Source organism: Cupressus sempervirens, chromosome 7 (genome assembly GCF_028749045.1).
Source record: "Cupressus sempervirens isolate cs-2001-9-10 chromosome 7, ASM2874904v1, whole genome shotgun sequence".
Lineage (NCBI taxonomy): Eukaryota > Viridiplantae > Streptophyta > Pinopsida > Cupressales > Cupressaceae > Cupressus > Cupressus sempervirens.
Genome location: NC_143124.1, coordinates 632,770,033 through 632,794,656, shown reverse-complemented (window position 1 = coordinate 632,794,656; position 24,624 = coordinate 632,770,033). Strand labels below are relative to the sequence as shown.

General features: G+C 35.2%; 1 protein-coding gene across 2 annotated transcripts in view; it reads right to left on the bottom strand.

Moving 5' to 3' along the window:
* Positions 1-14,056: 14,056 nt before the first annotated feature.
* The window catches only part of LOC149548286 (putative protein phosphatase 2C 52), a 57,145-nt gene continuing 46,577 nt past the window's right edge, over positions 14,057-24,624 (bottom strand). For both annotated transcript variants that reach the window (XM_089792346.1, XM_089792347.1), the window contains exons 6-9: positions 23,682-23,768; positions 23,283-23,374; positions 14,638-14,712; positions 14,057-14,470 (exon numbers count right to left, since the gene is read on the bottom strand). In XM_089792346.1, coding sequence (XP_089648472.1) covers positions 14,339-14,470; positions 14,638-14,712; positions 23,283-23,374; positions 23,682-23,768 — 386 coding nt within the window. In that variant the 3' untranslated portion in view covers positions 14,057-14,338. The remainder of the gene's footprint in view (positions 14,471-14,637; positions 14,713-23,282; positions 23,375-23,681; positions 23,769-24,624) is intronic.

The following is a 24,624-nucleotide window of genomic DNA, read 5'->3' as shown; positions in this document are numbered from 1 at the left end:
CAAGCAAAGCTCACCTTCATTTTTCAAAAAGGGATGGGGAAGGTCCTTCCACAATCTCAATGAGAATCACATCTTGGAATATAAGGGGTCACAATGCTCCTCTAAAGAAGCGGCTTTTGAAACACTACCTAAAAAAAAAAAATTCTAAGTTAACCCTTGTTCAGGAAACCAAATTAAATAATGAAGAGATTTCTTCACTAGATAGTAAATTGGGGATTTGGAATATTTGGGAACACTCACTTTTATCAGCATCAGGGGGTCTAGTATGCATATGGAATATAAAACACATTCATTTCACACCTAATATTGTTAGGCCCCACTGGACTAGTGGCCAAGTCAAGTGCTCCAAATCCAACCTAAAATTTACTTTGATTAATGTTTATGGTCCCACCTCTACCTAGGGTAAGCATGCCCTTTGGGATGAACTTTCATACTACCTTGCTTCTCTCCTTACTTGTAACACCATCATATGGGGAGATTTTAATGCCATCACAAGCTTGGAAGAAAAAATAGGTGGTGTGAGAACCCTTAGATTGGGCTCCTAAAGAGTTCACAAGTTGGATAATTGTAAATAATCTTATGGATCTTTCAACCCCTAATGATCCTTATACTTGGAGTAATAGAAAATCTAGAATTGGCTTATTGATGAGAAACTAGACAGGTTCATTTTTCATGGGGACATTGCACTTTTCAACTATGTACTCTCAACAGGAGTCCATCATGCCTTTGGTTTAGACCAACACCCTATTACTTGAACATTGTTGATTCCATCAGAACTAATAGATCCCCATTCAAATTTGAAAAAATGTGGTTCCTTGACAAAGATTTTCTCTCCCTACTAGAATATTGGTGGAAAGAAGAGTCCTTACAAGGATCCAAGATGTATATCTTTGTTTCCAAAGTTAAACATCTAAAAATCAAAATCAAAGACTGGAAAAAATCTTACTTCAATTATATTTTTGAGGAATTGGCTAGGGTGGAGTCAAATATTAAAGACCTGAGTGAGAAGATTCAAGTATATGCAATGGATAATGATGGCTATTTCCCGAAAAAACTATTAATAAATAAACATGATGACTTATTGGCTAAAGAAGAAATATTTTGGAAGAAAGCATCTCAGGAAACTTGGATAAAATCAGGGGACAAGAATACCAAGTTTTTCCATAACAACACCAAGGCACAAAATTTCCTTAATAGAATCGCTAAGATTAATAATCTTCAAGGGATCACTTTGGAAGATGCGGCCAATATGGTAAAAGAATTCATCAATTACTTTAACAAAACTCTAAATAACTAGGACTCCTCATACCTATCAGCTCAAAGATAGGTGTTGGCCCATATTCCTAGACTCGTTACTAAAGAGCATGACTCTAATCTAAATAAAAATCACCAAGGAAGGTCAAAGGATCTCTCTTCCTAATGCAACCAAACAAAGCCCCTGGGTCAAATAGCCTCCAAGCCATATTTTTCCAAAACTGTTAGCATTTCTTAGGTGATGAGTTTTGGGAAGCCTTACAAGGTTGCAAAAGCTCTAGCAACTTCTTAAGGAAATCAATCATACTTTCCTTGCCTTCATCCCCAATAAATGATTCCATCCTCCCTAACGACTATAGAGCCATAGCCCTTTGTAACACTACCTACAAAATGCTCACTAAAGTCCTTATAAATAGGTTTAAAAATATCCCAATCATCATCTTAGAAGAACAAACTGGCTTTATTCCAGGCAAATCTATTATGGAGGGTGTTATAATCATTCAAGAACTCATTCACTCAGTCCAAAAATAAAATCTCAGTGCATGCTAGTTAAGTTTAATATACAAAAAGCCTATGATAAATTGGATAGGAGGTTCTTATGAAAATGCATGGAAGCCTTTGGCTTTTCCAAACAATGGATTAACCTAATATTCTTGTGTATTTCCAACCCTGAGATATCAATCCTTCTTAATGGGGCTTCTAAGTGTTTCTTCAATATATCCAAGGGATTAAGTCAAGGTGACCCTATCTCCCCTTTTCTTTTTGTGATCATGGTTGAAGCATTTGGAAGACTAACAAAAGCATAAAAAATGATTGGCCTAATTCAAGGAGTCAAGATTACTAATGGGGTTGACAACTTCACTAACCAAAAATTTACAGATGACACGATCCTTCTAGGGAAATTCTCAATTAGGGAGGCTCGAGCCATAAAAGCTAATCTAGACATTTATATGGTGGCCTCTAGGCAGAAGGTTAATGTAAACAAATCAAAAGTCTTTTTCATCAACACAAAACCAATTATTGAAGATAAAATTTGTAACATCCTAAACTTCAAAAAATGAGCATTCCCCTATAAATATTTAGGTATGATATTGGATACAGGAACTCGAACCCTTAAATTCTAGGACCACATATCTCTTAAAGTCGACTCCAAGATGGACAATTGGAAAACAAAGTGGCTATCTAGTACAAGGCATTTAACAATGATCAAATATGTTCTCTCTGCCCTCCTTGCTTATCAAATGTACCACCTTCCTCTTACATCCAAGGCTAAAGATGACCTTGAAAAAAAAAATAACCTTTTATTGGTAGTGAACCACGCAGAATAAAAAAATTTCCCTTGTCAAATGGGATATTTGCAAACCTATCATAAATGGAGGATTGGGAGTTAGAAACTTACAGTGGCAGAGCAAGGCTTTTGGTGCAAATTTAGTTTGTAAACTTTACAAATAAAGTAACAGGAAATGGGCACAGGTTATTTCTCACAAATATCTCTCCCCCAATAATTCAACTAGCATATTTCGGATCGAATCCCCTTCCACATGATCCAGAGTGTGTAATTTTATGCTAGAAAACAAACACTTAATTTCATAACATCTCACATGGGATGTGGGCAATGGTCAATTAGTTTTGTTCTAGGATGATTCCTAAGAAGGTTATCCTCCCCGAAATAATCAAGTCTCCCCCCATACCATCAACACTCTAAAAGCATCTTGGGGAGACTAACAAAGCAATTACATAACACCCTCTAATAATGATCCCATCTCTAGTAGAAGTGGAGATCCCTCAAGAACGTTCTCTTATCAAATGAAGAAAAAGAAGATCTTATATCCTTACTGTCTCTTTATTAAAGCTTTTAGAGGACTACTTAGTATGGGCCAAGGCAAAGTCTGGACATTACAGTGTCAAGGAAGGATACAGCTCTCTAGTTCTCCAAAGTAATGTGTCCCTTTCCTCTCTCCCTCTAAATCTATGCTGGAAGAAGTGTGGCCTCCCCAAATCTAGCATGTTCCTTTGGGTTGCTACTCAAAAATGAATCCTCACTGCGGAATGATTTAGGAGGCTAGGATTTTATGGCCCATCTAGATGCTGCCTGTGTAAATAAAATGAGGAATTCATGAACCACATTCTAATCACATGTCCCTATGCCCATAAATGATGGGTATGGCTATGCAACAAACTGCATATTCAAATGGCCCTACCTAGTACTCTTTTGAGTCATCTTCAAGCTTAGCCATGTAAAGTCCTTAAGACTTCCTATAATTCACTCTAGCTATCTTCCCTTGTTATTCTTACATGGGAAACACAAGAATTTTCAAAGTTTGTTCCATGTCTCTTGCCTCTCTTTGTAACAAAATTGAGGCTAGCATAGCGGAAAATATCAATAACAAATAGAGGTCCATTCCCCAACTCAGAGGCCTATTTTCTAGCTAGGATGCATGGATGAAGAATGAATGATTTAGCCTTATCAATCCTTAGTGTGTAGGCCATGGTGGTAACTTCACAAAAAAACTCAGGAAATATTGTTCTTGGTCTCCCCCTCCCCTCGAGTGGTTCAAGTTTAACTTCAATGAAGCTACTAGAGGTAACCCAGGACTCATCAGCATTGGATGCATCATTGATGACTAGAATGGAAAGGTATGTGGGAGAATTGCCAAGCCTATTGGTGTGGCCTCCAACAATATAGTAGAATTAGAAGCTTTGGTGGAAGGCCTTACACTATGTAATAAGCTTGGTATTAAAAATATTGTCATTGAAGGAGATTCCCAAATTATGCTCAATGCTCTGAAGAAGAAGTCTTCCCCCAATTAGATTTTAAATACGAGATTGGATAGAGCTCTGGTTCTTCTTAATCACTTCTCCCTCTTTAACCCAAGTAGACTCCCTTTCCAACATAGGAGTTGATGGCTCCCACATTTTTGAACCACCTTAACCCCTTCAACCCTTCCTTTTCCTACCAACTTAGAATGCTTGTCCACTTAATCTATTTTTGGTGGGTTCTTGGATGAGTAGCCCTTTCATCTATTCCTTACCTATTCATGTATCTATTTACATTTAGTACCTTGCTCTTACATTATTAGATTTCTAATATCATTCCTCGCCTTTTAGTTCAGCACGCACAGTAATCATGGTGCTTGTATTATCTTTTCTATCGTAACAGCTTACTTGGTACCTCATTTTTTGGGTTTACTCATTATTAGGACCCCTCAGGCTTCAGTCCAAGTAACCTCATCTTTTCGTACTCCTTTGGTATTGTCTTTGTCACATGCTTTCTAGGTATTTTGTTGCCTATTTAGAATGCTAGAAGGTTATTTTATTGGTAACCTTAGCCATGGACGCCAATATTTGCATGAAAAATAGGCAATAGACTTCTTCAATTCAAGGGTTGAATCTCTTATAGGCGAATTTTGCTCGTGCTTAACTCTCTGCACTGTCTAGTGATAGAGGTATTAGGAAAATTGTGGGTGAAGCATTTTCTCTTCTCCAAGAGAGGGCAAACTCTAATGCAGAAATCATCACCATATTTATTGCTAACATTTGCCATGTTGGCGGTGATAAGAGGTCCATTTTGGAGCTTTGCAATGCCCTTTTCAAACCACCACTGGTTATAGAAGTTAAGCTCATCTTGGAGAATATTGATCGTGATCTAAGCATTCCTAAGAGAAGTGAATTTGGGGTTACTGATAGACCAGTGGAGGTGTTCCCAATCCTTATTATCCGCAACATTGCAGCCTTCAACGAACACATCCCTTCCATTTGTCTAAATCGGTGGTTCCTGCTTTCGGTCATGCGAATTCGCCAACCCCCGGAATGGTGTGGGATTGACTGGTTCATCAAAGATCATGTGGGGGATAGTGATTCAGAAGTCAATTCCTCCTCTGACGAGGAATAATGTGTCAATGGTCATAGTTTATTTTCTTATCTCGTACCTCTTTTTGTAAATTTTGGTCTATATCGTTTAAATCTTGATCGTGACTGTTTTATTGTGTACCCCTTGTTAGCAATATTTTTTGTATATGTTTCCCATCTTCTGAAACTTTAATATTGATAAACGCTTTATATTTTGATGCTTGGGAGTTCCTCTTTGGTTAGATGTCGGTTATTAACTCTTATAAGCAACTGCATTATATATTTTGGTCTAAATATCGCTGCACTTGTTATATTTCTGAAGATGAAAAATAGTTTTCTGTGAGCTTATGGAAGTAGTTAAAAGAATATCTCTAATTTCCTTTATAATTTTCAAGTTGGTTTCAATTCAGTTTCTGCAATTCTCAGAGAGATTTTTTCTCGTTTATATAATGTGAAGATGGCATTATAGTAGAATGTTAATTTCAGTTGTTGATTGAGCAAATGCCCAGGCCTTATTTTGGCTTGACTTCTTTATATGGGTATGGCTCCAATGCCTCTGTATTGTTTGTTGCTAGGTTGGATGGTCTCATATTTTATATTGACCTATCTTCCACTGTATCTATGTGGGTCTTTTAGCTTTTCATGTTTAAGAAAATATCTATTATGCAGGCAATGTTATTTCCATATTATGTCTCATAGTAGGTCCGTCAATGGTATTATTGGGACCCATATCCTTTCTCTCTGCGGGTTATGAGTCCATTACATTTATAGTTTTGGGTAGTAATGATTTTGAGATTAACTTATCACGGTCTAGTTATGGATTAAGGTGTTCTGGGAATTCTCTGGCTATACTAAAGTTAAGCATGGGATAGCATAACTAATTATGGGTGGCTTTGTCCCTTTATCCCTTTTGACTCTCTAGCTTGGCTTTTGAAGAATAAGGGCCTCACCACTCCCCAATTTCGATTTCCAATTTTGGTCCTGTCGATCTCCACGGATGAGGGGTAAGGTGATGAGTGGATTCATCTATGGCCCATTTTGATTGGGGCCTCACGGCCTGACTCTTGGGTACAGATCGAATGGGTCCCTAATCTACCAGTCTTCTTAGTATTCCCTCCACTTACCCCTCGTGGGAGGTTGATGAGACTTCCTCCTCATGTTTCCCTTCCCTTATGCTTATGAGCCCTCATTAAAAATAAATAGCTGTCTTTTTCAGATATCACTACAGTTTTGATCCCTCCCTCTTGAGGGCTTTGAATTCAAAAGGAGCATGTGTCTCCTTCCATGGCCGGCTACTACTTTTCTCTCAATCACTATATTTACAATTTTCTACCCAATGGTTACTTGTTTCTTTTAACCTAGCTTCTCTCTGTAGTATAATTTAGACTCTCAAATGTGCTCTCATATTAGAGCATTTTTGTGTTGAATCTCTCTCCTTAGCTTAAATAATTTTTGATGACTATTTGCCATTCAGCTTTTCGAGTTGCATTATAGAGCTAGCCTGGCTCTCTCTGCAATTATCATTCTCTCAAAGGCAGAGTTATTATGGTAGTTGATCATTCTTAGTTTCAGTTTGATTCTGGGTGATTTTTTTGGGCGAGGGAGCCCCTAACACTCATGCCGCCTCCCCCTCCTCCTCCCTCACACTATGGCTTTGGTTTTCCCTATTTTTTCTCTGGATGCAGGGGAGAAGTTCGACAGGGGCTCTAGCAGCTGGTTGTGGTCGAGGTGTTTGTTTCTTTCATGCCTAAAGGGACTTTTATGTTGTAGATTTGGATTTAGAAAGATTTAGATCTATAGAATTATTTTGTATGCCACCTCAAGTCCTCATTTGGAGGCACTTGTATAGGTGGTATGCCATTATTGCCATCCTATCATGGTCATGTAACTCAAGGATATGTCTTCGTCATATGTACTAGAGGTCTCGTTCTTCTTGTATACAGGACCTTGGCTCTGGGTCAACTTGGAGATTTTCTTCTCTGTTCTTTTTCCCCCAGTGCTCGCACTTTGAACAGGGTAAAAAGGGTAAAAATTTGTAAATACATCTTTATATTAATAAATTCGACAAAGCCTATTATTGAACTATATATATATATTAAAAATAATAAAATAGAAAAAATATAAATGAAACAATAATATCTTCACATTTTTAAAAAAATTATAAGTATATATTCAAAACTTTATACTCTAAATTTAAGATTATTTTTTATATCAAAAATTAAATTCATAATTTCTCAATATTTTTATTTTCATTAACAAATTATGTATCAAATTAATTTAAAAAGAAAAATAAATTCATAAATCTCTATAATAATAAATAAAATAGATTTAAAGGGTGAGTGAGTAGCCAAGTTGGTGTGAAGGCGAGTCGTGAGGCGTAGTGTTAGGCTAATGATCCCGGTGCTACGCATCAACTCCGGTTCGAGTCACACTAGGTTTACCACAAACCCTTTTAAGGGTGAGTGAGTAGCCGAGTTGGTGTGAAGGCGAGTCGTGAGGCGTAGTGTTAGGCTAATGATCTCGGTGCTACGCATCAACTCCGGTTCGAGTCACACTAGGTTTACCACAAACCCTTTTGGCCAATAGTGGCATGTTGTGATGGTTAAGTTGTTGCGTTGTTATCCTTGTCATCCAGGTTCAAATCTCATGGGGATGAGGTCCCCCGTTTGTGGCCTCACTGGTTCATAGCTCCAGGTCAAAGCATTGGTGGTACCGGTGGGCGTGTCGCGCCAGCGCTATCGATCACGTTAAAAAGTTTACCAGGCGCATTTTTTAAAAATAAATAAATAAATAAAAATAAAATAAAATAGATTTACACTAATTGGAATAAATTTAATTTAATTTTTTATGATAATATAATTCAAGAATTCTTATTATCTATTTTTTTCATTAGAATAATCAGTCAAATTAAAAAAATTTATTAAAAGAGAATATCAAAATTGACATGTTATAATAAGATTCCTAGTTCTTTAGAACAATAAATAAAATAGATTGTGTTAAATAAAACAGATTGTATTAATTGAAATTTTTTATTTTGCTAGTAGTTTTTTTAATCTATTTGATAATTATTAAAATAATTAATATAAATTATCTTTTTTATTAAATAAAAAATACTAAAATTAAAATAAACAATAATAAGATATCTAAATCTCTATAATAATAAATAAAAATAATTTTTATTAAATAAAATAAATTTGTAATAATGAAAAAGAAAAAATAGTTTTAACTTTGGCAATATAACAAATAATAATAATCAATGTAAAGTATCAATTTTATTAAATAAAAATATTAAAACTAGAATAAATAATAATAAGATTCGTAAATCTCTAAAATAATAAATAAATTATCTTTCTTTTTAGTATTTTAAATTTATGTAAAAAACTATGCATAAATGTTCTTATGTGTTGAACTTCAACTTAGAAATATAGGATAAGAGTATTTCAAAGAACGATAAATTTGAGAAGACACACTAAAAGATATTTGACATATTCATATGACTATCTTTCTTGACTTTTTTATAGCAAATGTTTGTATTTATTGTTTCAAAGTAAAGGAGGCACATACATAAAGATGTGCAACTTTGTCATTCAATCTTTAGAGAAAATATTTATTTTGTTTCCATGTTATTTGAACGATGTCCTCTATGCGTTAGGGAATATTAACGTGTGTTATCCAATGCTCTCCAATTTCTTTTTGTTCATCTCTTCTTTTGTGTATTCCTTTCTATATTGTACTATTTTCAATTAAGTCCTTCAATGTTCTTGTTGGTGTGAAAAAAGTATTTGGCATTCCTTAATTGGTACACTTAGACTAGGCAATTCCTATTTTCAGGGTATAATGTATGTTTGTTACTTTATCCATTGGCCTTTAGTTTATGGCAAACAATCAATTACCTCAATGATGACTTTGACAAGGATGTCCCAACACTGATTGAAATGTCAACATCTATAAATTAGAGGGAAAATGACCAAAACAATATTATGATCTTGTCAAACAACCTTCTAGCAACTTGTGCTATGATATGCGACAATATCATTCAAATAAGTGAATACAAATGATGTATGACACATTGAAATTATCACTATCAAGACGATTAAATAAATAATCACAAAAGTCAATACAATTGATTTCATTAATGAAAGCAACTACCTCTTAAATGAAATTCATACTATGTGCAAAGCTTCTATGACTTAATATCTCAATCTATTCAACTATCTTTAAAGTGTTTTTATGTTAGAATATAAGTTTTACTTTGGGTTATATCATATCAAACAATGATTTTCTGCAACGAGGTTCCAAGGTCCCTCCATAACTCGCCGTCTACTTTTTTAAATAATATTGTTTATATTAATATTGCAACCTGATTGATGATATATACTACTTTAGACATGAAATGTCAAATTAAGATTTGTACATTTTATGCACCAAACTATGGTTGCTATTTTCTCTAATCCGTCAATGTACAGAATAGGCTTAAACTATGATAGAGTCGATTCATTATTATTGTAATATGAAGAATGTAGATATAAAGCTTCATGGAAAGAATGCATGAAATCCACCTTAACATGTGTTGAATCAAGCTAAAAATCATGCAAACCATCAAGAAATGATGATAGGCTCTATATTCATAATCATGCCATGCTCTCTATATGGAGAGATAACATAGATTGTAAACCAATAATCTTGTGCCATATTGTTCTTAAATACATAGTCAAGTACGCATCAAAGAAGGAAAGAAAACCAGACATGTTAATTTGTTGCAAATGTTTGCTCACATGAAACATTACAACACTCATCCCTCAAAGCATTCCAAAAGTTCATGTCAGAAATTATTGCAAAGAGAGATGTAGGAGCAAAAGTAATGTGTCATATACTTTTAAAATTACCACTTGTGATATGCAATTAACAATTTATATCACTAAATATAGGTAAAAAGGTTCTCCATCGCCTAAAGAAAACAAATGATGGAAGTAATATACAATCAAACTATATAGAATCCCACGTGCAATGACCCAATTAATTAGAAAGGGTAACGCTATTTGAATCAACAAGATCTTACATATTTCCTTCTCGCAAGGAATGCAAATGGAAGAAAAGAAAAGAACATGTGGTAGTACCAGTGTTTCCACAATTTTATACCACTCCAAAAGAAGACTGAAAACATTTTGTTGGAGTGAGTTACTATTGTATAAACATTTCTGAACAATTGATGAAAAAATCAAGAAAAGAAAAAAAAAAATTATCAACAATTGAAGGCAAATGAAAGTGTAAATATACACTGCATAAAACAAATGAAATTGAAGTTGATATAAATGATAATACCTCATCTACTATCTCAAATGTGACATTCCAGTAGTGTCAACTTAAATGATCTTGTAATACTAGGTAGACATAATTTTGACAACAACAATTGGGAAAACCACAATGTCCCACTACCTTTTCATGAAATTGCACCTAACTTTGTACGCACAAACAAGACTACAAACAACACACAAACAACGATAGATGTGCACATTCAAAACAACACTTTATTTTTAAAACAAGATCATGCAATTGCTATCATTAGAACTCATACGTTGGCTATCTCTTCCAACCGACTACTGTATATGGTTATACAAGTAACAACAAGAATTGGAAAATTCTATCTTATCAAATGCATAAGAAACAAACCACAAAGACAAGGACAACAAAAAGTAAACCCGCTCCTTATTTTTTCTCCAACAGGAATAACTACATTTAATATACAAACCTCAACAATACATGCAAACCTAAAGACTTCAATCAGAGACATGCAATCACTCCAAGCACAAACATTAACATCTCTCCAACAAGAGATGAAAAACATAAGATGCATTCTCATTGATGAAATGAACTTCATTAGGCCAAAGATGCTTTTAAAAATTGATAGCAGGCTCTATAAAGCAATACCCCAAAATAAACATCTTTGCTTTAGGGGCATTTGTATCATACTGGTAGGCGACTTTGCACAACTACCACTATGATGGAAAAACCTCTCTACGCATCTCATACAACTGGAAAAAATCTATGGCACAAATTTGATAAGAGTTATAACATTGTAAAAAAATCACGGCCAAAGAGTAACAATCGAATGCAAGTACAATTTTTACAAACCTTAACAAAATATGTACAATGCAGAACCAAAACAATTAGATTGGGAATTGTTAATAACACACACTAACAAGAACCTAACAAAAACTAAAGAAGAAGATTTTGACCTATCCATACACTTGTTCCCAAAAAATGAACTTGTAACTATACACAATGGAAAAAGGTTACAACAACTAAATGTACCTATTGCACTGAACCTTGCAACAAACACACAACGTAAATCAAATAATATTGATAGTGACGAGCAAATACTCCCAAGAAGTATTACTACGCGAATTGCAACGTGTAATGCTAATGACCAACATATGGATCCAAGTTGACCTTGTAAATGGGTCACGTAGAGAAGTAAAAGATATTGTCTACTATACAAGATCAAATCCACAAGAATTACCAGCATATGTGATTGTAAAATTTGACAACTAAAATGGGCCAAAATGGGATGGGAAAAACCCAAAAACAATACCAATACAACCAATAACATGAAGGAACTGTAGGCTAATTCCTCTATCAACGACATGGGGCTATCACTATACACAAATCAAAAGGCTTGACACTCAAGAAGGCAACAAATGATATTGGTAAAGTTTAATGCCAAGAACTCTCCTTTGCTGCAATATCTCGGGTAAAAAAACATACAAGGGTTTTAGATACAACCACCATTCTCTTTTGATCGCTATTCCAAAATGAAAAAGAATAATACAATTACTAAAATAGGTTATTTTGATAAGTTGAAAATTATCTAAATCATCACATCAAAAGTTGCCTATCAGTTGTTCCCTTGCACCTTCTATGGCGCAAGTGCTAGTAGCAATGAATGTGAATTCATCATCATCCTTATCAGCATCATCATCCTTGTCACCATCATCATCAATAACACCATCATCATCATCAATCTAATCATGATTGGCATCTGGTAGCTCGAAGTACTCAGTAGTTACATCAAAACTATCACCTAGTGCAATGGCATACTGAAAATGAGGTGTAAGGAAGTAACAAGAAACAATAAATTTTTAAGGATGTCTTCCATTACTTTATCTATAAAAATCATGCACACTCATTACAGCCTCCTAGCTGGATTGTATAAAGAAACTTATCGCCACAGAAGCCACCAGCCCCACCAAATCCTTTGACTCATGTATCAAGATTGTTGGACCCTACATATAAGGGAAATTCTTTTTCAGTAGTTTCTTCAGCTTCTATGGGGAAGATGATATCTGAACTGAAAACTTAAGTCTTCCAAAATCCACAGGCAAAGAAAAAGAATTGACATTATTTCGAAACTCCTATCGTAGTCAATGGAGGTATCCTAGAACAGAGATTTCATCCCCCAGTGCCAACATGTCAACCCACTAAAAACAATTGCTGTGTAAATCTATACCAACATGGATTCCTCCACAACCGATCTGGGTAGCTTGTTCATGTGCATGGGTTGTTTGGTGATGACACATTTTCTTCTTACAATTTCATAAACTGTCGTTTGCAATATCCCATTTATCCAGTAAAAATGTTATTTTACAGTATTGAGAGTTGCCTGTACTATTTGATGACATTCAAAATTAGTCCTTTTGATTTTTGATGGTAAGCCATATTTAAATTTACAAAATGGCCATTTATTGTATACCTTAAAAACAACAAAATTTCTAATTGTTTGCAGCTATCATGGGAATCTTTATCTTGTAGTGCAAGTAAAAACAAAACCAAATAAACAATCAAATGGCCTTCATCTCTTAAATCCAAAAACCTGTAGCCAGCAAAATTTGTAAGACATGCTGCTTGCTGGGACAGCTATGTGTGCAATAAGAGTAGATCTCCATGAAAAGTTTGAGTCCCAACACTCCAACCATCTCCAACCATCTTCTACATAATTTCAGATAAGCCACCAGCAAAATGTTTCAGTTCTGAGCTTGGAAAATTAAAAAATTCATACAGCACAGGTTCATGGGATATGAATCAGTTCAAGAAATGAAGGTTTTGAACCATGCAAAGAATCTGTTTCTGAACCCAGCTGATGGATTGGCAAGATGCAAAAAACAGAAACCTATACTCAATATGAATGACAACTCAAGATTAATGTTTAGCCCAACCCAGAAAATCAGAATTGATAACAGTAAGGATCATGATCGAGACAAGAAATAGATATTTACTATTTAGTAGACATAATCTTGCAAATATAAATCGTGCTTTATATAACATAAGATTGATCTGAGAAGGGCAATGAAATACATAACTGTGAAATAATGCATTGAACATCAAGAAAATTATGGCAAACAGATGTTGATTTTTGAACATTGTACATCGAGAAAAGTACAGCAAACAGATGTTGATTTATGGTTTTCACAAGTCCACTTACTATATCTTCATTAATATTAAATACATATACTGCTGCATTTAAATCAAGTCGTCATCAAAATTTCAAATCTTTTTTGCAAAATGAGCTGCTACTCGGTAAATGAAACTTAGTCATAAAATAGTTGTACATGCAGTTAAATGCTCAATGATAGAATAGTATACATCAAGAGTCAACAAGTTATCAAGGATTACTTTACTTTTGGATCCAAAACCTTCAAGAAATCAGCTTTTAGAAAACAACTAGCATCAAAGACATTCATACTGTGCTTTGTTGTTCTAATAAGTAGCACATCATTGGGAAGAAATCTATTGTTGAGATTTTTCAGAATAAATATTGTTTATCCAACTTTACGGACATCGTAAAGCACTGTGTCCCCATCCATTATTTAAAAGAAAATCAGTTTATTTCTTCCTACTTGAATTCCGTCTTTAGAAAGATATTTTTTGTTCATAGTTTGCTAGAAGAAACCTCATATACAAAATATCCCATAGGTTCAAGATTTTTATTGGAACCGAAAAAAGTATCTTAAGAATCACAAGGACAAGCGAAAAAGCATTGCAAAAAATGCAGTAGAACATGATATTTTCCAAATAAAGTAATGAAGTCACCATAAAAATCTCTCCAGACAGAGCAGTATCATCCCACTTTGCCTTCATGCCTTATTGTTTCTGTTATTGCAGAGGAGGCAGATTATGATTTTAATTACAAGAGAACCTCATATTACGTTAAATTTTGTACTGCTAATAAAGCAAACTCTCATTTGCCCTTATGAAATCGCACCACAAGACAAGTGATATTATCTGCACTTCCTTTAGCATAAGCAGTTTCCGTCAACTTTCTAGCTGCAACTTCTGGATCTTCTATTGATTTAACAAGAGAAATTGCATCCTGTTCAAAAAGTTAGGAAATTATGAAACAGGATTTCTCATAAAAAATGAGAACAGAAAAGATGTATAAATAAAGCATATGACCAAGGAAAACTAGTGATATAGAACAAAGTTTGAAAGTCGCAACATTTCATTAGTGGATGTTAGCAACAAGTCCTGACAACAAACCTCGTTGGTCACTACATCCCATAGCCCATCACTTGCAAGAACTAAAAACTCCACATCATCATCAATCACTGCTTCCTGGGGAATTCAAAACTTGAGTGTTTTAGTACCATCTAATAAATATCTCTAAAACATATCTATCTCGTATGCTTTACAACTAGTAGCATTTTTACAAGTTAACGAGTGTTATATGTTACGCGATTATAAGATTACAAGATGCACCTTAATTTCATATGTTATTACAATTTATTTTGTTATCTTTTCAAATTGCACATCTCGTGTCGATAGTATAGGTTTGTCATGGTTTTTTTTTTGGACCTCTTCAGACCACATGAGGCTTGTCCGTGCAAAGCCAAGGCAAGTTTCAGATTCTCCTCTTATTTAGCATTCCATAGACTACTGCTCTTGATTTTTTATTTAAATCATGCTAAAGCTTTCAAAACATCTCTCTGAGTTTCCACACAGTTCTCACTGTTAACTTCTGAAATCCAATATCTAGGTAAATCGATCACGATCTAGATTTACACTACTAGATTTATTTTATGAAATAAAGCAATGGAAAACTAGAAAAGCAAAATACAATCATACACAGTTCATATGCTCTTCAATCAGTTCATCATTCAAGATAACTTCAGAACTTACAAGAGCTCCTAGTATGTGAGAAAATGGCTCTGCTCTGAAAAAGTCTACAAACAATACAGAAAACATGGAATACACTTGGTATTGCTACCTTCTCCTTGGTTGTAGCCTGTTGTAAACTTTCTCCTTTCTGCCCTGCTGAAAATCAGAAATTTGTTCTCTGATTTTCGCTCAATGTCCTTGAGAAACATAATTGAGTTCTATTCTAACCCTTATAACAGCAGTTGGGAAAAGTGGAGTCCTACTTGAAATCTACTTCCATAAAGTAGTCCTACTTGAAGTCTACTTCTTTAATGACTACTTTAATTAGTTAGGTGGATAAAGTAGAGTCCTACTTGAACTCTACTTCCTCCGAGTAGAGTCCAACTTGAACTCTATTTCTAACTTACCTTTATAAGCTACAATTACAAATGCTCCCTCTTGGTGAGGAAGGTATTGACCACCACTCCAAGCTTGTCTCGAAAGAAAACAAACTTCCCTTTTACAAAGGGTTTGGTGAGTATGTCTGCAGCTTTTTCATCCATCGAAATATACTGATGCTTGGTGCTCCGGTCAAGACCCTATCTCCGATGAAACAATATTTGATCTCAATGTGTTTTGACCTATCATCCATTGAATAAACTGATGCTTGGTGCTCCCTTCAAGACCCTATCTCTGATGAAACAATATTTGATCTCAATGTGTTTTGACCTATCATGAAACATTGGATTCTCTGAGAATTTTATGCAACTCTAATTGTCGCAATTAATCATAGTAGGCTCCAAATCCAAATCAAATAAACTAGTAAGCAACTTACAAAAATTGCTTCGCAATGCTTCCATGTACTTAGCTTCAGCTGAGCTGAAAGCTACTGAGGTTTGCTTCTTGCTAAACCAGGAAATCATGGCTGACCCTATATTGGAACAACAACCTGAAGTACTCTTCCTATTGGTATCATTCCCTGCCCAATCTGAATCAGAATAACCTTGCAACTTCACCCCATCTCCACGAAGGTATTGCAAACTATAATTCATTGTGCCATGCAAATATCTGAGCACATGCTTTGCTGCGATCCGATCAACCTGCTTGGCTCTACCATATACTGACTCAAATTGTTTACAGCAAAATAAATGTTTGGTCGAGTATTGAAGAGATACATAAATGAGGCAATTCACTGCCTGTATTTCCTGGACTCTGCCAATTCTAACTTTGAAAAATCAACCTTTGTCAAGTTGGTTACCATTGGAGTAGCCATTGATCTACCGTTCTCCATCTTAAATTTCTTAAGGATCTACAACGTATACTTCCCTTGTCCAAGAAAGATCTCTCTAGATCTCTGCCAAACCTCAAGTCTTAAAAACTAGTGCATCAACCCAATGTCCTTCATCTCAAATTCTCTTTCTAAATTTGACTTGCACTCAGCAATCAACTTCTCTGCCCTTGTAAGAATTAAGTCATCCACATAGAGCACCAAGATGAGGATCTTTAATCCAACTAGTATGAAGTATACGTTGGAATCTGCATCACTCTTGGTGAAGCCCGTGCTTTGAAAATAGCTAACGATCCTAGAGTATCATGCCCTCTAATCTTGTTTGAGTCCATACAAGGCTTTCTTAAGTCTGCAAACATGTCTCTTTGTCATGTACCTCAAACTCTTGTGGATGCTCTACATATACTTCTTCCTTAAGAGAATGTTGTCTTCATGTCCATCTAGTGAACCTTCCACCTTAACCTTGTAGAAATGGATATCACAACTCAGATAGAAGAATATCTAGCAACCAAAGCAAAGGTCTCCTTGTACTCTACTCCCTCTTTCTAAGAGAATTCTCTGGCCACAAATCTTGATTTATACTTCTCCAGACTGCCATATGTTGAATGTTTGATTTTGAACAACCATCTAGAAGTCACTATTGACTTCTCAACTGGTCTTTGCACAGATTCCCAAGCATCATTATGTTGGAAGCATTTTTTGTTGCACCAAAATCTCGAACTATTAATGTCTGATACAAATGCCAGATTTACCCAGACCCACAGCATGAATCTCAAAGGCGGTGTTGACCACCAAGTCAACAATCTCCCCCTCAACACCAACTAAGCCTTTAATGCCCACTGAAGGGAGACTCAAACATGTGACCCAAGGCTCTGATACCACTTGTTGGAAGTATTTAACGTTGCACCAAAAGCTCAAATTGTTAATGCCCGATACAAATGCAAGATTTACCCAAATCCACGACATGAATCTCAAAGGAGATGTTGACCAAGTCACCATTCTCGACAAATTCTTCATGATGGAGTTGTTCTCCTCCACCATGGCATCAAGTTGCTTCCCCAAAGTTGGGAGGCTCTATAATGTTGGTTATCAAGGCCATATATGTCAAAAACTTTTGTGGAGTCCTCTCCCTGACTGTGATTTTGGAAGCCTCAACATATTCTTGAGCATCTCTCAAGGTCTTATCAAACCATCTGGACCTTCTGACAAATTTAAGAGGGGCTGACCATCCATCTCTTGAAGTTTGGCCCTTTCTACTAGAAGTCTATGAACCTTTTGAATCCTCCTACAAAATATCCTCTGCAACTGTTAATGCCTGGTACCTATGCCAAATTCACCCAAATCCACAGCATGAATCTCAAAGGAAGTGTTGACCACCAAGTCAACAATCTCAACACATTCTTCATGATAGAGTTATGCTCCTCCACCATGACATCTCTCCACACTTGTTGGCTAGTTGCTGTCCCAAAGTTGGGAGGCTCTAAGTCTATAATGTTGGTTATCAAGGCCATATATGTCAGAAACATTTGTGGAGTCCTACTCTCCCTAAATGTGATTCTAGGTGCCTCAACATGTTCTCGAGCATCTCTCAAGGTCTGATCAAACCATTTTGGCCTTCAAACTAATTCAGAAGGGGCTAATTGTCCCCAAGGTATTTTTTAGTGGCTAATATTTGCAAATTGGCTAATTTTAGAATTTTTTGGCTAGTAATTTAGCTAATAATTTAAAATTTGATACAACCTAAATCGCCATAGTTTTATAAAATTTAGTTCTAAAATATTTAAAATCACTCAATAACTTAGTTTATTGAAAAATTTAAACTAAAATATTCACCACAATATTCGTTACATGATTAGATTTGAGTCACCTAAATATAATGTATTATTGGAGAAATTAAATTGAACTGACCAATAATTATCATAATTATTACTTACTTTAGGGATATATCACCAATATTTAGTTTTCACTATTGATTTAAAGTATATGTAACAATCCTCATAATATTCCACAAGGTAAAAAAACGTTCAGTTTTGATTTGTAATATTCCATGGTGATTAATGAACTTCCTATTATTATTGAGATTTGTCAATATTTTATACCAAAAAAATTATGATTCAAAAATAATCGCCAATACTAATCACATTTAGAATAAAAAATTATGTGATTCGCCAATAGAAATAATTTTGTTTTTTCAAAATAATGAAAGATTCACCAAATATTTTATATCTTTTTTTGGAGGTGGCCTTCTTAAAGTTTACCCTGATTGTCCCTCTTGAAGTTTGGCCCTTTGTGCTAGAAGTCTATAAACTCTTCTCTCCTTTTGAATCCTCCTACAAAATATCCTCTTCTACTCTAGGTGGATCATGAGATTTCTTGGAGGCCAAGTTTTCTTCAAACTTGACATCCCTACTCACAATTGTCTTTCAATGTGCTGGTATAAAGACCTTGTAGGCTTTTGACTCTTCACTATAACCCACAAGAATGCCCTTCTCACTAGAGAGGCTCCAACATTGTCCTCTTCTCCACAAGCATATAAAAAATGATTGGACAACCAAAAATCCTAAGATGTCCTATCTTAGGCTTAATCCTTGCAAATGCCTCCTCTGAGGTCTTGTGTTGCAGGCTTTTGTCAAAGAAATAACAACAAAATCTGATCATGGATCATAGCCTTCAAAGAACTAATAATAGATCTATTCTTCCTCTTTGCAAACCCATTTTGTTGTGGATTACAAGCAATTCTCTTCTCCCTCTTGATTCATGCATCCTTGCAGAAATTTTTAAACACTTTTGAGGTATACTCACCCCCGTTGTCTAATCTCAACACCTTGATCTTCTTACCTACTAGATTCTCCACTTGATCTTTGAACTCCTTGAATAGACTGAAGGCCTCATCTTTGAACTTCATAAAGTAGATCCAGGCCTTCCTGTAGAAATCATCAATGAAGGTCACATAATAGGATGCACCATTCATTGATACCACTGACATAGGCCCACAAACATCATAATAAATTAGATCCAATATCTCTATGGATCAAGTCTCACTACTGGGAAATGAAGCTTTGACAATTTTGCCAAGAGCACAAACTCTACATACCCCCTATTGCACCAGACTAAACTCTAGAAGTTTGATACCATCTCTCTCAATATAGGTAGTGCTTTGCAATGCAAGTGCCCCATCCTCTTGTGCCACAAGTCACACAAACTCTCACTATTATACACTGGTGCCTAAATGGAGTTACCCTGTAGCCTATATAAGTTGCCTTCGTTGACTCCAATCCTACAACACTTGCCCTTTTTAGAAGGTAACTATATAACCTTTGCCCTCCATAACTGAGATGGACAATAGGTTCTTCAAACCAGGTACTTATAACACTCCCTGAGCATCAATTGATCCTCCTAACTCAAGCTAGAACTACACAATTCCTTCTATCTTAACTGCATAGAAGGCATCATTGCCAAGCTCTACAATGATCCTTGAGCCATAATCAGAAAGTTGACTAAACAACTCTCATGCTTTAGTCATGTAACAGGAAGCACAACTATCTAGGTACCAAACACTTCTATCTCTAATGTTGGTTGAAAGGAAGGCTACAAGGAAACAATCATTCTCAAACTTTATTGCAAATTCACTTAACTGAGTCTCAAACTTTATTGCAAATTCACTTAACTGAGTCCCTATTGTACTTCTTGTGTTTTCCCGGTGCCTTCTTCTCTGGACACTGAGAAGCATAGTGACCTTGCTTATGGCAAACAAAGCAATTGATCTTACTTAAGGCTTTCTTCTTTACAGGTTTCCCTTGCTTTTCCTAGTCTTGGTGATAAGGGCCAAGTTTTCATCACCACCTCCTTGTTTGTTGGATTTGAACTCCTCTCGGGTCTCCTCTTGAATACAATCATCCCATAGCCTTTGTCGATCTGGAATGTTTCTCGAGCACAAGTTCCCTTTACAAATGATTCCCATGGCTTGGTGAAACTGTTTAGAGCTAAATTTACTAGATTTGCATCCCAGATCTTTCTCCAACTGTTGCAAGTTGATCACAAATCCATGTGATGCCCATAAGGTAATTGGTAACATTATCCGATTTGGTCATCCAGCACTCTTGGAGCTTGTTCTTCGAAACCTTCTTCCAGTTCATATTGGTACTCTAAAAGAGAACAATCAAGGCATCGAACATATCCTTGGCTTTCATCTTTTTCGCTATATGTGGAATCAAGTGATCCTTTACAGCATCTAGAATCACCCTTTGTCCTTAAGTGTCCTTATCCTATGTTGTCTTAAGTGCAGAATCTGTTTGTATTGGAAGAACATTTTTTACATTCTCCCACAAGTCTTGCCCTTTCAAAAGCAATGTGACTCTTGCCTTTTGAAACCCCATCTAGCCTATCCTCGAACCTGAGATTGTTGGCTGCCATATCTATCTTGTGCTTTTCTTTTAGAGCTTAACACTCTGATATCATGTTAATTTTTTGAATCCAATATCTCAGTAAATAAATCAGGATCTAGATTTACGCTACTAGATTTATCTAACGGAATAAAACAGGGGAAAACTAGAAAAGCAAAACACGATCATACACAGTTCATATGCTCTTAAATCAGGTCATCATTCAAGATAACTTCAGAACTTACAAGAGCTCCCACTACATGGAAAAATGGCTCTGAAACAAGTTACAAACACAAGAGAAATCCTGAAATATACTTGGTATCACTACCTTCTCCTTTGCTGTCAACTGTCATAAACTTTCTCATTTCTGCCCTACTGAAAATCAGAAAGATCTCTGATTTTCTCTCTCTCTCTCTCAATGTCTTTCTTGAGAAAGATAATTGAATTCTATTAGAACCCTTAGCTTCCTTTTATAACAGCACTTGGGAAAAGTTGAGTCTTACTTGAAGTCTGCTTCCATAATGTAAAGTCCCACTTGAACTCTTCTTCTTAGGTGACTCCTTGAATTAGTTAGGTGGATAAAGTAGAGTCCTACTTTAACTCTATTCTCTCAAAGTAAAGTCCTACTTGAACTCTACTTCCTCCAAATAAAGTCCAACTTGAACTCTACTTCTAACTTATCTTTCTGAGCTACAACTATCAACACTCACCTACCTGACAATTTACTGTTATTTTCAGGTTTCAATGTCTATGCAAATTATAAGAATTTTTTGGACTTGTATATAACCATTGCAACAGAAAGTTTTGGACAATGCAACTAGAGTATTTTAAAGGTGGTCACAGATATGTATCATGTATCACAAATTTCTGGAACTCCTCTTCATGATGATGTTCTTTTCTGAAGCTGTCTATTAAGTTTTCTTCACAATTTGATACAGATAAAGGACCAAACAATCAAACAAGACGGTGAAAAATAAGAAACCAACATAAGAAAAGACAAGTAGCTTACATGCAAACAATGGAGACCAACATACAGTGCATAAACAAAAATTAATAATCAACAGGCATCCGCATCTCTCTATATTTTAGTCATTGGCATCTTTGATATTTTGTCATGATAGAACCACTTATTCATCAGGGGCAAATACTTTCAAAGGTACACTACTCTAACTAAATGCAGCTAACCAATTAGGGAATCTTGTTCCTACCAATATGTATGATGTGTGACAAACGTAATGGTACACTCACAAAAACTATTGTACTTATGAGATCTTTGATTGAAGTGCCTCTGATAAGGAGTCCCGAATATCAAAACACATTTTTAAATTTTTAATCAACTATGACTTTGATTGTCTAATAATAACAAAATGCTTCACATTTCAGCAACAACCCTTATCTCTTTATAAGTGAATTCAAAGATTCTTTGTAATTAATTCATGACAAAACTGATTATTCACTTGGTTCCAATCTGGGAATCTAACATAATGCAAGTAACTTTCAATGATATTAAAATATAGCACATACGAGGTATGGGTTTGAAAGAGTTTTGGTTCATGAATATGATGTACAATGATGAAAAAAATAGAAAAATATTCATCAGAAATCATAAGCCCTATACCATGCACGGATGGACTTCATCAATAAGACCTAGAGCCCACAAGCATAGCTCTCCTTGTAGCAACAAGAAATGATGACTACATCTAAACTGTTGGAGCTTGTATTCAGTTTCTAAGTTGACTTTGTACAAGAGTAGATTGTAATGGAAAGTTTGAACAGTGAGCATCTAGATATTATTTATGCACTATGAAGCATGCATCGTACAAAGCAATGTAATCAATGATATGAATATTTATGATAAAAATCTACACTACACAACTCATCAGCTAAACCCTCAGATTTGTTTGTTCTCTATATGTCTATGCTATCGAAATGCCTTTAAAATTTACAAAGCTGCGGGTTTTTCTCCTTTTTGTGTTATTTCTATTTTTCTAATCCGATTAATTTCTAATTATATCTCTTTTTTTTGGGAAAAATCTTTAACTTTTCATTTATTGATATTTCCCCCAAAAGACACTTGCTATTACACTGGAATTATAACAGCAATTATTAAACTAATTAATTGTTTTAGCATATGAATCTTTGCTCATGAATAAGGGTCAAGGCACCGGCTATTTATCTATTTCATATTCCTTTCTAGCAGACATCAAAGGTGACAGGCTATGTCTACCAAATTCTTTATTGGTTCTACTAAATTTACAATTAACTATTTGAATTTTCTCTTGATTAATATTTATTTTTTCCTTGATTATATGCAAATGGAACATGATGTTGAGGATAATATCAAATATATTTCTTGAAGCTCTTTAAAAATAAACTACCTGAATCTCAGGTTCAGCCACAACATACTGTTTCAATAACCTGTCACCAAATGCACGAGACACGGCAAGAACACCTCCTACTCTCCATGTACCTACAACAACAACAATGATGATCATATAGAGTGTGTGGGCATGACGAGCATACTTGCTACTCTCTACATGCTTTAAGGAAAATTGCAAATTATCTGTGTCCTGAAGCAGAAATTATCAAATGCTAATAAATACAAGAAAAGTAGAATTATTTGCACACTGTATATATCATCCCCATCATCTGTAAACATGACATGCACTTGACTAATTGCATGCTACCCCAAAAAAAGTAGAGATTCAAATCATTAACTGCTCCTCCCTAATCACATACAAAATCGAAATGTGCATAAAGAAAGATCAAAAGCATACCAATCCACAAAACAAGTCCTCCAGCTTGCTCAATGCGCTGGCGTTCATCTGTCCTATTAGGCTTGTGATCCTCAGAAAGGGGAATGGCTGCAACCAGAAAGAATGTCAATCTTCACACTTAGATCCTCATTTGGGAAACCAACTCAAAGCAAGAATAGGCTACTTGAGTGATTTATAGGCTTTTTTCATTTTCAGTCAACCCTACACTCATTAAAATGTAAATCACAAACAAATACTTCGGAAAAATAAGACTTCTAATTTCTTTAACCAGGTAGTTAAGAGTTGGATGTGTGCACCAAGTTTCTAAAAAAACTACAAGAAAGAAATCCATCACAAACAGCTGTTATATACCATTCACGTGTCCCCCTATAAGGACGTGAACCTATCACATCTTTTTACTATTCATTATCAAAGCAACATGCTAAAAGAAGCGAACAATGCTGAAACATTCCAGGAAGGTCCTCCAACACCCGCAATATACTGAAGATCGTGATTTCATTAAAATCCAAAATGACCCATACCAATGTGTGTATAGCCACTACATATTCAATGGGGTACTCGAGACTGTCACATGGTCTCAGTGGGGTAGGAGGCACAATGTAAGAAAATGACAAACTAATTAGGCAAAACACACATGCCAGAATAGTCTACATAGATGTGCTTCTTTCTATTATTACAAATTGAAGTTCACATTAAGATCAAACTTGTATATTCTTTCTTTGTTTAGAATTCCATTAACTAAATGTTGTGACAAATTGTACAATTTACACCATAGATGGAAAACACTCACCAAGGCCAAAAAAAACTTGGGAAAAATTTGGAGAGTTTTTAAAAGAACTCGAGGAAAAACTTGGGAACCTAAAAACAGCTTAATTTTAATTAACAATACATTTTTCTGGCAAAGTTCAATGAGAAGATGCATCTAATGAGTTAATTAATAAGG